General features: G+C 40.2%; 1 protein-coding gene across 1 annotated transcript in view; it reads left to right on the top strand.

The window, feature by feature from the left end:
* LOC149545284 (beta-glucuronosyltransferase GlcAT14A-like) overlaps window positions 1-12,758 on the top strand; it is a 90,233-nt gene extending 77,475 nt beyond the window's left edge. Inside the window, exon 4 of the mRNA XM_089790618.1 lies at window positions 11,811-12,758. Coding sequence (XP_089646744.1) covers window positions 11,811-12,325 — 515 coding nt within the window. The 3' untranslated portion in view covers window positions 12,326-12,758. The remainder of the gene's footprint in view (window positions 1-11,810) is intronic.
* The last annotated feature ends 360 nt before the right edge of the window (window positions 12,759-13,118 follow it).

Raw genomic sequence — 13,118 nt, 5'->3', positions numbered from 1 at the left:
GCGCATGTGCATCGATTACAAGGCACTGAATACGAAAACAATTAAAAACAGGTATCCCATTCCTAAGATTGACGAGTTGATTAATGAGTTGCATGGGGCATGCTTCTTCACCAAAATTGATTTATGATCCGGATACCATCAGATTCGGATAAGAGCAGAGGACATCGAGAAAACAACCTTTCGATGTCACTATGGCCACTTTGAGTTTATGGTTATGCTATTTGGGCTAACCAATGCGCTCGCTACGTTTCAAAGTTGTATGAACCAGGTATTTAGGAGGCAGTTGAGGAGATTTGTCTTGATCTTCTTTGATTACATCTTGGTCTTCAGTTTGACTTGGGAGGAGCACTTACAACATCTAGAGGAGGTGTTATCTATTCTCGAGAGAGAGTCGTTGTATGCCAAGGAATCTAAATGCAAGTTTGGCATGACTGAGCTCCTTTACCTTGGGCATATCATAAGTGCAGATGGTGTTAGGGTTGATCCTGAAAAGATTCGAGCTATTGTGGATTGGCCTACTCCCAAAAACCTCACACAACTCAAGGGGTTCTTTGGTTTATGTGGTTTTTACAGGAGGTTTGTTAGGGGATTCTCACAGATTGCTGCACCTTTGACGAATCTCACCAAGAAGGGGGCCTTCATATGGATAGAGGCAGCACAAAGATGTTTTGACCACTTTAAATAGGTAATGTCATCTTGTTCGGTTCTAGGTCTACCTGTTTTTACAAAACCATTTGAACTTCAGTGTAATGCTTTAGGAGATGGGATAGGGGCACTTTTGATGCAGGAGAGACACCCCATTGCTTTCGAGAGTAGGAAGCTCCAAGGAGTTGAGAGGAGCTATTCTATCTACGATGAGGAGATGTTGGCCATAATGCATGCGCTGGCCAAATTCTGATCTTATTTGGTAGGTGAGCATTTTGTGATCAAGATTGATCACAATAGTATTAAATACTTCATGGGCCAGTGTGATCTTAATGACTGGTAGCAGAAATGGGTTACCAAATTGCAAGCTTATGACTTTGACCTAAAGTTTGTCAAAGGTAAGAAAAATGTGGTGGTTGATGCTTTATCTTGGAGACCCCACTTATGTGCTCTGGTAGAGGTTTTAGGAGATTGGAGAGATCGGATTGCGGCGGAGTATGCAAGAGATGATTGGGCTTTTGGGATAGTTGTGGGCACCATTCAGGATGACAGGTATGCGGTCTTGGATGGGTTGATCAGATTTCAGGACAGGGTTTATTTGATCCCTACATCATAGTTTAGAGAGGAGATTCTGAGGGCATTTCATGATGCACCTATAGCTAGGCATCCAGGGGTCTTCAAGATCTATAGGCAGATCCGAGAGCGGTTCTCATGGAGAGGGCTCAAGGATGATGTTCAAAGGTATGTCAGGGAGTGTGTTGTTTGTCAGCAGAATAAGGGAGAGCACATGTTTCTTTCAGGTTTACTAAAGCCCTTGCCCATTGCGGATGGGAAATGGGAAAACATTTCGATGGACTTCATTACTAGTTTACCATGAGTGCAGGGGAGAGATTGCACCTATGTGGTGGTAGACTGCTTGACAAAATTCGCTCACTTCTTTTCTATTCTATCCACTTACACAGCAGCACAGGTGGCATATCTTTTCTTCAGAGAGATATTCAGGTTACATGGGTTGCCTAGATTCATAGATAGTGACTGGGATAGTAAATTTATGAGTATTTTTTGGCAAGAATTGTTTAGGTTGTGTGGTATAGATCTTACACCCAACACTAGTTACCATCCATAGACAGATTGGCAAACGAAGATTGTGAATAAATGGGTGGAGGGATATTTGAGAAACTATGTGAGTGCTCAATAGAGAGCTTGGGTCAGATGGTTGCATATGAAAGAGTATTGTTATAATACCACATATGAGATGTCCATCAAGATGACTCCTTTCATGGCACTATATGGTTATGAAGCACCTAGCTTCATCGATTTAGTTTTGGGGGACAGTAGAGTGCCCAAAGCTAAAGACTTATTGTAGGATAGTCAAGATATCCTGAGAGTGCTTAGGGAAAACATACAACAAGCTCAATCAACAAAAGTTGTATGCTGATTAGCACAGGGTAGAACATAGTTTTGAGGTAGGGGATATGGTTTACTTGAGGTTATAGCCATACAGATAGTCAACGCTCAAGAAGAGCGGAGCTAAGAAGCTGAAGCCTAAGTTTTATGGCCCCTATAGAGTGACTCGCAGAGTGGGCGAGTTCGCCTATGAGATTGAGCTTCTGGAGGGCAGTCGAGTACATAATGTGTTTCATGTGTCGAGACTTAAGAAAGCCATTGGTCAACGAATAGTGCCTTTTGCAGATTTTTTGCCGTTGGATGAGGGGAAGCTTGTGTTGGTCCCTGAAGCTATTCTGGATACTCGAGAGAGGACTCTTAAGAACAGGGTAGTTAAGGAATACTTTGTTAAGTGGAGAAACCTGCCAGAAGAGGATGCTACTTGGGAAAAAGAGCAAGTATTTCAGCATCTAGAACTGAGATTGCTTGAGGGCAAGCAATTTCAAGGGGGGTGGACTGTAATGTCCCCTACTTAATGTGACCGTCAAGGTCAATAGATTAGCCTATGGCAGGAGCTTCCATAGGCTAATGGAGTGGTTAGGGAGCTCATTTGGCAATATTTTTAGGAGTTACTAACTTTAGTAAGTCAATGGGAGTCAAGTGATATGGAAATTTCAGGTGTTTGGCTTGGTAGATTTGGTTGAGCTCTTTCCAACAAGCTATCTTACATGTATAATCTACAATGGTTACACAAATCATGTATTCAAAATTACGTAGTGCTGGATTTCTCAACTGCACTCACCTGCCATTAGCTTGCCCTTTGAAGTCTTCTAACTTGCCAATTTCTGCCCAACTTTATCACTGCTTATGAAAGGAAGGTTCGGCTAACGTCCAACTTCCTTGGAGATACTCCAAACTTGAGGGGTCTTGTCCTCGCAGTTCAGACCAGTCACAATTAAGTAACTAGAGTTTTAATATATTTGAGCTTCTTAAATTCTTGTGTGTCCAGATCCCAATGCAAGCTCCTTTTGTAACCTCGAAGTAAAGGAAAAACAAAGAAGCAAGGAATGTAGGATAAAACACAATTTTCGTCATGTAGTCACTTAAGTCACTTTATAAAGTAAATAACTTTATAACATAAAGTGACTTTACCCACGGACTTTAATAAAATAATGAAGTATATAAAATAAAACCTCCGATGTGACTGGTGGGCATCCTGTTAGCTAAAGCCGTTAATCTATCCGGATGTGGAGATAGATTAACCTTGTGCCAAAACACTAGTGTTGAGAAGGGGACATGACAATCCTCCCTTCCCAGGATTGCTCGCCCTCAAGCAATCTCAATGCTAGGTGCTGCAGTATAGACTCACCTTCCGAAGTGGTGTCCTCATATGGTAAGTCTTTCCATCGGACTAGATATTCCCTGATAGTTCTGTTACACAGCTTTCTCTCCCTGGTTTCAATCACTTCCTTCGACACCAAAATAAGCTTACTCACCTCCTCAAGCAGGGGCACTCTCTGGAGGTACAATTTGCTGGCCCACAGCCTTCTTGAGGCATGAAGCATGAAAAACATTGTGGATTCGGCTGACACTTGGCAAATCCAACTCATAAGCGACCTCTCCTACCCTCCTCGTGATACAATAAGGTCTGTAAAATTTGAGCTTAAGTTTCTTTGACCCACTTTTCTTCAAGGAGCTCTGTCTATATGGCTGTAGACGAAGAAAAACCCTATCACCCAACTCAAAACTCCACTTAGTACGATGTCGATCAGCATATAACTTGATCAGCGTATAACTTCTGCTGGTTCTATGCCTGCTGAATATTATCCTTGAGAGCTCAGAGGATGTCCTACTAGTCTATAATCCAATCTTTGGCCAATGGCGCCTTGCTGTCCTGTAAGGCCAAATCAATAAAAGAGAGAGGCTCATAACCATAAAGGGCGTGGAAAGGAGTCATCTGAATGGACATATGATAAGTGGAGTTATAACAATACTCCCCTAGATACAACCACCCAACCCAAGCTCTCTGCTGGCCTGCAATTTAATTTCTCAAGTACCCTTCCACCCATTTATTCACTATTTCGGTCTGACCATTTGTCTGCAGGTGATAGCTAGTGCTGGGAGTCAACTCTGTACCTGTCAAATTTGAAAATCTCCTGCCAAAAGGTGTTGAGAAACCTATTGTCCCTATCACTCACAATAGTCTTGGGTAACCCATGGAGATGGAAAACCTCTCGAAAGAACAACTCAATTACTTGAGAGGCTGACCAATCTACGGCGATCGAGAAGAAGTGCGCGTACTTAGTCAATTTTTCTACGACCACAAAGATGCAATCCCTGCCCCTGTAATAAAATCCATGGAGACGCTCTCCCACCTCTGAGCTGGAATAGGGAGAGGCTGAAGTAAACCTGCAGGAAAACCTTGTTCAGACTTGTTCTGCTGACAAGTCTGGCACTCTCTAACATGCTGTAATATATCATCCTTTAGCCCCTTCCACGAGAATCTCTCCCTGATCTGCCTGTAGGTTTTAAAAAAACCCTGGGTGCCCTGCTAATGGTGCATCGTGTATGGTGTGCATAATATCCGCCTTTAGTTTAGATTTGGGTACTAGGTAGATTTTATTTTTGTAATATATAACATCATTCATCACCTTGTATTGCTCGTCCTGAAGTATACCGTCCATAATTTGACATGCATGAGCATTTTTGGAATACTCCACTAATAGGTGGGACCTCCAATCTGTTGAAATCTCAGAAATGGCGTAATACTCTAGCACTAGGGGTCTCTGGGAAAGAGCATTAGAAACTATATTATTTTTCCCCTTGACATACTCAATGTCAAAATCATAAGCTTGGATATTGCTGACCCATTTCTACCACCTTTCATTCAACTCCTGTTCTAGGAGGTAGTGTAAGCTGTTATGATTGGTCTTTACTGTAAATTTACTTCCCACCAAGTACTGCCTAAATTTGGCCAAAGCATGCATTATGGCCAGCATCTCCTTATCATAAGTGGAATATAGTAACTCGCTCCCCCTAAGTTTCCTGCTCTCAAAAGCAATGGGATGACGATCCTGCATCAATACGGCCCCTATTCCGCTTCTCGAAGCATCACACTCTGGAACGAAGGGTTTAGAAAAATCAAGAAGTGCTAGCACTGGACATGTACTCATCACGTGTTTCAGTTTATCAAAGGCTGCCTCAGAACCTTCTATCCAACTAAATGCCCCTTTTCGTGTTAGATCGGTAAGGGGTGCTGCTACTTGGGAAAAACTTTTGGCGAACCGTTGATAATAGGAACAAAGACCAAGGAAACCCCGCAACTCAGATACATCTCTCGGTGGTGGCCAATATAGGATTGCTTGTATCTTCTCCTGATGCACCTTAACCCCCTCGACACCAGTCACGTGACCCAATTAGAGAATCTTGGTTAACCCAAATTTGCACTTAGACTCTTTTGCGAATAAAAAATGCTCCTCCATGAGACGGAGGACCTCATCCAAATGCTGCAAATGTTCTTCCCAAGTCTTGCTAAAGATTAATATGTCATCAAAAAAAACCAACACACTCTTCCTTTTTTGAAAATATGGTTTATGCATGATTGAAAAGTGGTTGGTGCGTTAGTGAGCCCAAATGGCTTCACCAAGAACTCGTAGTGTCTGTCGTGGCATCTGAAAGCTGTTTTATGTACATCCTCCTCTCGGACTTGTATTTGGTGGTATCCTGATCGAAGGTCTATCTTTGAGAAATAAACTGCCCTATGAAGCTCATCCAATAACTCATCAATGCGGGGAATTGGATACATGTTTTTAATAGTTCTCTTATTCAGGGCGCAATAGTCTATACACATCCAAAGGGTGCCGTCCTTCTTCTTAACCAACACCATTAAAGAGGCAAAGGGGCTAGAGCTGGATCGGATATGTCCCATATCTAAAAGCTCCTTGATCGTCTTCTCTATCTCTTCCTTGTAGTGCTTGGGGTGACGATAAGGAGTGGTAATGACGGGTTTGGCATCCTCCTCTAGCTCAATGATATGCTCAAACCCTCTATTTGGGCGAGATTCCCGAAGGTATATTCTCAAACACCCTCCTGTGCTTATCTAAGACTGTCTAAATGTCACAATGATATTGTTGTCATGTATCCTGTGTCTCCTTTGAGGAGATGAAGCACTGTGTCGCCCATTCTATATCATCATGTCTCAAAATGGCCTCCATCTTGTGAGTTGTTATCAATTTGGGTCCACTATCTGGTATGGCCTTTAGGACTACTAACCGATCACCCTATGAGAATTCCAACTGCATGGTCTTGTGATCAAAAGTGTACCTGCAAAGAGTCCTTAACCACTGTCTACCCAAAATGGCATCCAAACCATCCAAATCAACAACGTAGAAATCAGTCTCCAAAAGATAATCATCAAACTGTATCTGAAGAACGGCTACTTTCTCTATACACCTCAAAACTTCACCGCCTGCTACCTTCACCTCAAACTCGGGTATGTCAACTGTCTGCAAACCTCTCCTAGATACCATCCTTGTACTGATGAAATTATGTGAGGCTCTTGTATCCAAGAGGCAAACAATGCGGTGACCCTTAACCACCCGCTTCACTCTAAAAGGATGACAGGCCAGATCACTAGAAAGAGTGGCTATAATTGGAGGCTGTTCCGTGATGGCTTTCTTCTTTTTATCTTTAAGGGGGTGCTCCTCAACTTCTTCTTCTCACTGTCCTCAACATCTTCACCTTCCTATTGCTCCCCTTCATCCTCGGAAAGAAGCTCAACATAGTGAATCTTGCCTTTACCAAGGCATTTGTGAACGGGGGTCCAAGGCTCCCTACAAGTAAAGTACAATTTCTTCCTCCTGAGTTCATTGCGCGTTTCAAAATCAAATCTGGGTTTTGTTTCCTTGACTCGATGTAGATCCTCTGTAAGGTTTCTTTGGAGGCTGTAATATCGATGAAGGTGAATCCAAATCGTGGGTGATCTTAATCGTGTCATCTAGGGTGTTTGGTTTAAGTACCTTAACCAAACCCCTAAACCTGTCTTGTAACTCCTCTGTGAATAACATCACATTGCGTTGCTCTGACATATCCGGCTCCATTATATGTTGAAACTCATCAATGAACCTATCCAAAGACCCACTCTGAAGTAATTGAGCCAAATCCTTGTAATAGACTTCAATATCTTTCCTGTCAAAGCAAGTAATCAGCTTGGAGCTGAAGATTTCGTAAGAAGTTATGAGCCCATGATCCTGGGTGACTAATCGATGATGCCACCAATCGTACGCAACTCTCTCAAGGTGCATAGTTTAAATCTGATGGCTTCCACTTCAGCCATGGGCTTAAGTGTCAAATAGGTATCCAGCTTGTGAATCCAAGCTCTAGCGGAAGTCTGACCACTGCCATCAAAGGTGGGGAGAGTTAATTTGTTCATGGCATGTTTTAGGTCTCTGTTAGGTGCTCTCGGTCTTCGATCCTGCTGCTGCCTATCAGTCTCTCTTTTCTGATTTAAATACTGAACAAAGGTCAGATTTTGTTTAATAGGATCCGGAAACAAATCTCACTCATCAAACGTTGCCATAACATTGTCCGGTAATAGATTTGGAGCTGCTGGTGGTACAACTTCTTCTACATTAAAACTGGCATTAAGGGCCTGTTAGTGTTATGTGTGGGAGCTCTAGTTGCTCGAGGAGATCCAGCTATACTCCCGCCTCCACTGTGATGGCTAAGAGCTCTTCTATGGGCCAGGACCAACTGCTGCATAGTACCTGCTAACTGCTGAAGAGCATTGGCAATGTTGTTCAGTCCATCTCTGATAGCCTGCAAGGTTTCTCGAACTTCCCTGTCCTGTTCAGTTTCATTATGTGCCATTTGAACGTTGTTCTCTGGTTCAGCCTGTCCCAAATGATCAATCTGTTGAGTAATATCAGCTTGTTCACCTGTTCCAAAAGTTATTGCCTCATCCACTGTAAAACTGTCTTCAATGTCGATATGGTCTGAAGAATTTGCTTGTTCTGGCTGTCGGTGACTGAATTTATGGTGTCTTCTACTCATCCCTGGATGTCATTTTTGGGTGGAAATTGGTTTGCAAGAATTTTGTTATTTCTCACAAGATGGCAGGTCTTGTGGCTCTGATACCATTGTAATAATTTGAGCTTAAATTCAGTAATTAGAATGCTGAATATATATATATATATATATAAAACAGGAGAGGAATTTGTCAAACAATCACAGGTAACGTGGGAATGAACATATATCATGCTAATAAATTATTAAACTGACCTCGAATTTAGTTTGAACTATAGCATTTTAGCAAACATTTGACTGTCAATCTTAAGTCTCAGCCACGAATTAATACTCTGAAAATTGTTTGTGTCACTCTAAATTGATACTAAGCAACATGGATTGAATTTCTAATTAACAATAAATGCATTTGAAGGTTTCACTCGTAAAGACAATCCAATATAAGAGGCACTGATTCATTCAATCCAAATAGTGGTTATGCAAATAATGGGCATGCAGCTACAATATCCAAGGTTATACTTAAACACAGTGATAGCTATAGTAAGAACAAAATGAAAGAGGTGGTAGATAGTGGCCGACCTGTATTGTGGTTAGGCGACTGAGAGCCCGTGTCCGGCTTGAATCTCCAATCCAATGGTCATTGATCGAGGACCATACAGCCTTCTCGTGCTCTGATGTGGCAATGGACTTTCACAACTTGTGCAAAGAATGCGCAGTCTCTCAACGCAGATATAGACTGAGCTAATTAAGAAGACGACTGTGCTTCACTCGTATGCACCCCAAACAACCTCCACCCTATTTTCCTTCAAACGTCCTCCGTCCAACACTCCAAACTCGTGAGCTCTGAGACATTCAACGGTTACTTTCCTTGACTCCGAAACTCTACTGTGTAGAGCATGACTTGCCCACGTAGCTGATTCTAATAGCAACTGGGATGGGACCTTTCTGTTTGCAGCCCGTGTTCTCTCATTGTATTTCGTGGGTGCCTTCCACGTTATTCCTTCTGGGTAATTGGCATACAACTTCTAGCTTTTGCGCCCAAGTACAATCTACCAATGGTTACGCAAATCATGTATTCAAAATTACGTAGTGTTGGATTTCTCAATTGCACTCACTTGCCATTAGCTTGCCCTTTGAACTCTTCTAACTTGCCGATTTCTGCCCAACTTTACCATTGCTTATGAAAGGAAGGTTGGGGTAACATCCAACTTCCTTGGAGATACTTTGAACTTGAGGGGTCTCGTCCTCACAGTTCAGACCAGTCACAATTAAGTAACCAGAGTTTCAATATATTTGAGCTTCTTAAATTCTTGTGTGTCCAGATCTCAATGCAAGCTCCTTTTATAATCTCAAAGTGAGGGAAAAACAAAGAAGCAAAGAATGTGGGATAAAACACAATTTTCGTCTTGTAGTCGCTTAAGTCACTTTATAAAGTAAATATCTTTCTAACATAAAGTGACTTTACCCACACACTTTAATAAAATACTGAAGTATATAAAATAAAACCTCCGATTTGACTGGTGGGCATCTTGTTAGCTAAAGGAGTTAATCTCTCTAGATGCGGAGATAGATTAACCTGGTGCCAAAACACTAGTGTTGAGAAGGGGACATGACAGATTTATTGGTGATTTTACACATGATTTAAGAGCTCTGAAATTCAGGTTATGCAGCCATGAATAGTGATTTTGCTATAGTGCGTGTGAATAGTGTTTTTACTACAGTGCTTGTAAATAGTGATTTTGCTATAGTGCATATGAATAGTGTTTTTGCTACAGTGGCCATGAATAGCAGTTTTGCTACAATGAGCGTGAACAATGTTTTGCTATAGTGAACATGAACAGTGTTTTGCTACAGTGCGTGTGAATAGTGAAATTGTTACAGTGTCATGAATAGTGCTGCTACAGTGCATGAACATTGTTGCATTGAGTTTTCTTGCCCACTCTTGCTAGTTAAAAGGTTGAGATGCTGTCATTTCATCTGCAGATCACTACTTCCAGGTTCCTTCCATCATACTGTTCATTTTAGGCATTGTAATTGTTAAATATCAGTTTGAATATTTGTTGCAGCCTATAAGACAATTGTATGTAAACATTTCTATTGCAAAATCAATATTTTATCAGCAAATAAGGAGGTTCTAGAATTTGCATATTTATTGTTGTATGTTGCTAAGTGTTTGTCAAAGTGCTATGTTGAAAATTACACTCTAATTGATAAGACTCAGTAGTTTGCAAGTCTCCTCAAAAAACAAAAAAAGGGGTGGTTATTACATACTGTGACATTTCCTGTGACTGGTATTTTTTTTAACATTCATAACTTCTGCATATTTCTTGAATATTAACGACAAATATGACCAGTCTATCGTGTTTCTTCTTTTTGCATCTCCTACTATACTGCATCTAGCTCTTTATGACATCAGTTACAAATTTACCTAACCAATTTTTAGCTAGAAATTGTGATGTAAGCAGGGGCATTAACGAATGTCTACGCAGATTGAATGAAAGGGGGGCCCTAGGTCAAGTGCATGAACCATGGCAATGATGATTGACTATTCAATGTGATTGTAGGCCCAGTCAAAGTCTATCTTTAGGAAGCTGGTGGGCTTTTGAGATTGGCGAGTCCACTCCGTGCCTTCTTGAAACAACAATAATATCATCTCGGATGAACTTAAACTTACTAAATCCTGTTTGGTTAGGACAAACAAGCTGAGGGAGGAAAAGGTAGAGCTTGAGAGCCAGAGCTTTGTCAATGATTTGGAATGAAAAACTTCAAGATATACCTCGTGAAGGTTGCTACCAGAATGTCCCAGAGGACTTGTGAAATCCCAAAGGAAACTCATTGAATCAAGGGGGTTTCTAATTGGCCTTAAGAAATAAAACTTTCTTAAAATTCTAAAGGTAAGAAGTTGATCACACAAAATAACTAGGAATTAGTGACCTAGCAAGGGACTATGTTGAGTGAGTTCTGCCAATGATCTGCTCAGTGTATAATCTTGAACTGCAAAGACCCACTCAAAATGATGGACAAAGGCTTTAATATTCTGTAGTTCTGGCAGAAGGTAAGGATTGTTGTCCTTCACGAATTTGCTTCAGGGATGGTAATGAATGTTTACCATGCAAAACTTGAAAATTTTCCTTTTGAGACATGATTACCAATTTTAAGCCAATGGAGCCTAGCCCTGATTTACAATATTTACATACATATAGTTCAAATGAATAAAGTGAGATTTGGAATTTATTGTGGATTACCAGGAAGTGGGAATTACTGTGTGCTGTTTTTTTCCTGTTTGCTTTATTAAACTACAGTATTACAACTTGTTTTTCCACTATGCTCTATAAAATGCAGTCATGGGTATGCCTGATCATGTTTGTTCCTACATATTGCCATAGTTATATCAATGATAATAATAAATAAGATTTTCCTGCTCATATATATGCAATTGGTTAGGCATTTTCTCCTGGAGGTCTCTTAATCTGTCGTGCGACAAGGGAACATATATCTTAGTTCTTTAATTCAGGGAATTCTGATTGTTACTTGCTTTGAATTGTTTGATTCTGATGTAAATCATACCTAATGACTCTCTTTTGATTCTGTGTATGGCCAAACAGATAAGTGTTTTATCATCTTAGTTGCATGTTGTTTGGTAAATAGAATGGTAGATTGTCTAGTAAAACATGTACTGTTGAAAGTGCTATATGTTATCCTCGTTATTTTAGAAAACCACTTGAATCGGGTTATATGATGCACATCTTTTATTGCAGGATCAGCATGGGTTATGTTGACTCGTCCATTTTTGGAGTTCTGTATATGGGGGTGGGATAATCTGCCTAGAACAGTTCTCATGTACTATACAAATTTTATTTCATCCCCAGAAGGATACTTTCACACAGTCATCTGCAATGCTCAGGAATTCCGGAATACCACAGTGAACCATGACTTACATTATATTGCCTGGGATACCCCCCCTAAACAACACCCAAAGCTGTTATCCTCAAAGGATTTTAATAACATGGTTAAAAGTGGTGCTCCGTTTGCTAGGAAATTTCCCAAAGATGACCCTGTTTTGGATAAAATTGACAAAGAGCTTTTAGGACGTGCTGAGGGTCAATTCACACCTGGTGGGTGGTGTGTAGGGAGCAGAGAAGGTGGTAAAGATCCTTGCACAGTCAAAGGTGATCCAATGGTCCTTAGACCTGGGCCAGGTGCTAAAAGATTAGAAGGCCTGGTGACAAAGTTAATATCCTCTGAAAACTTACAGTCCAAACAATGTAAATAAAAATGGAGAACAACAGAAATGGAGCATTAGATTTTGTATTCATCGGCATGGGATCTTGAACCAAAAAGACACAAATGGAGATATGGGAATGTGCCTCTTTTCTTTATGGAGTATTCATTTGTATAGCTGACATTATTCCCACCAAAGCTTTGTTTAGAACTTGTCTGAAAATTATTCTCACTAAAATATGGTTAAGAGATCTTTTGAATTACAATATTTAGATTTCAACTTTGAATTATCTCATCTTGCATTGTCCTTAACTGTAAGGTTCTTCCTCGTGCCAGGAGAAATTTCTAGAACTAGGGCATGAGAAGCCTGTTTTTAAGTTACGAGCATCCTTGTGTTTAGTAGATTACAATTTAAAATTTGTCGTTCTAAATATGATTTTTATTATTATTGTGGATTCAAAATAAAAACTTTCCACTTGAGTACACAGAGGGGGGTTTTCTCCCTTGCTTTGGCGGCAATTTGATTTATGTTCATAGTTTTCTCTGATAATATTGTGTTTTGTGCAAATTATGTTGGACAAGTATTTTGGTAGTGTAGAAATCAGATTCAAACATTTTTAATAGAAATAAATTTTCAAATAAGAATGGTAAATTGATTATAATATTTTTTACTGTAATAACGGGTTTCCTGTTATTCATAGCCTTTATATGTATATTTTTTAAACTGTATATGTCAGCTAGATAAATTAACTAAAAAATAGGCTTTTATATGTTTTCTTAAGTACTAAAATAAGAAAAAATTCTAGAATATTTTTTGTGCTTGGTTAAATTTAGTGTTTCAGATT

This window comes from Cupressus sempervirens, chromosome 7 (genome assembly GCF_028749045.1).
Source record: "Cupressus sempervirens isolate cs-2001-9-10 chromosome 7, ASM2874904v1, whole genome shotgun sequence".
Taxonomy (NCBI): Eukaryota; Viridiplantae; Streptophyta; class Pinopsida; order Cupressales; family Cupressaceae; genus Cupressus; species Cupressus sempervirens.
Note: the sequence above shows the minus strand (reverse complement) of the source record. Positions and strands in the feature narration are given on the sequence as shown.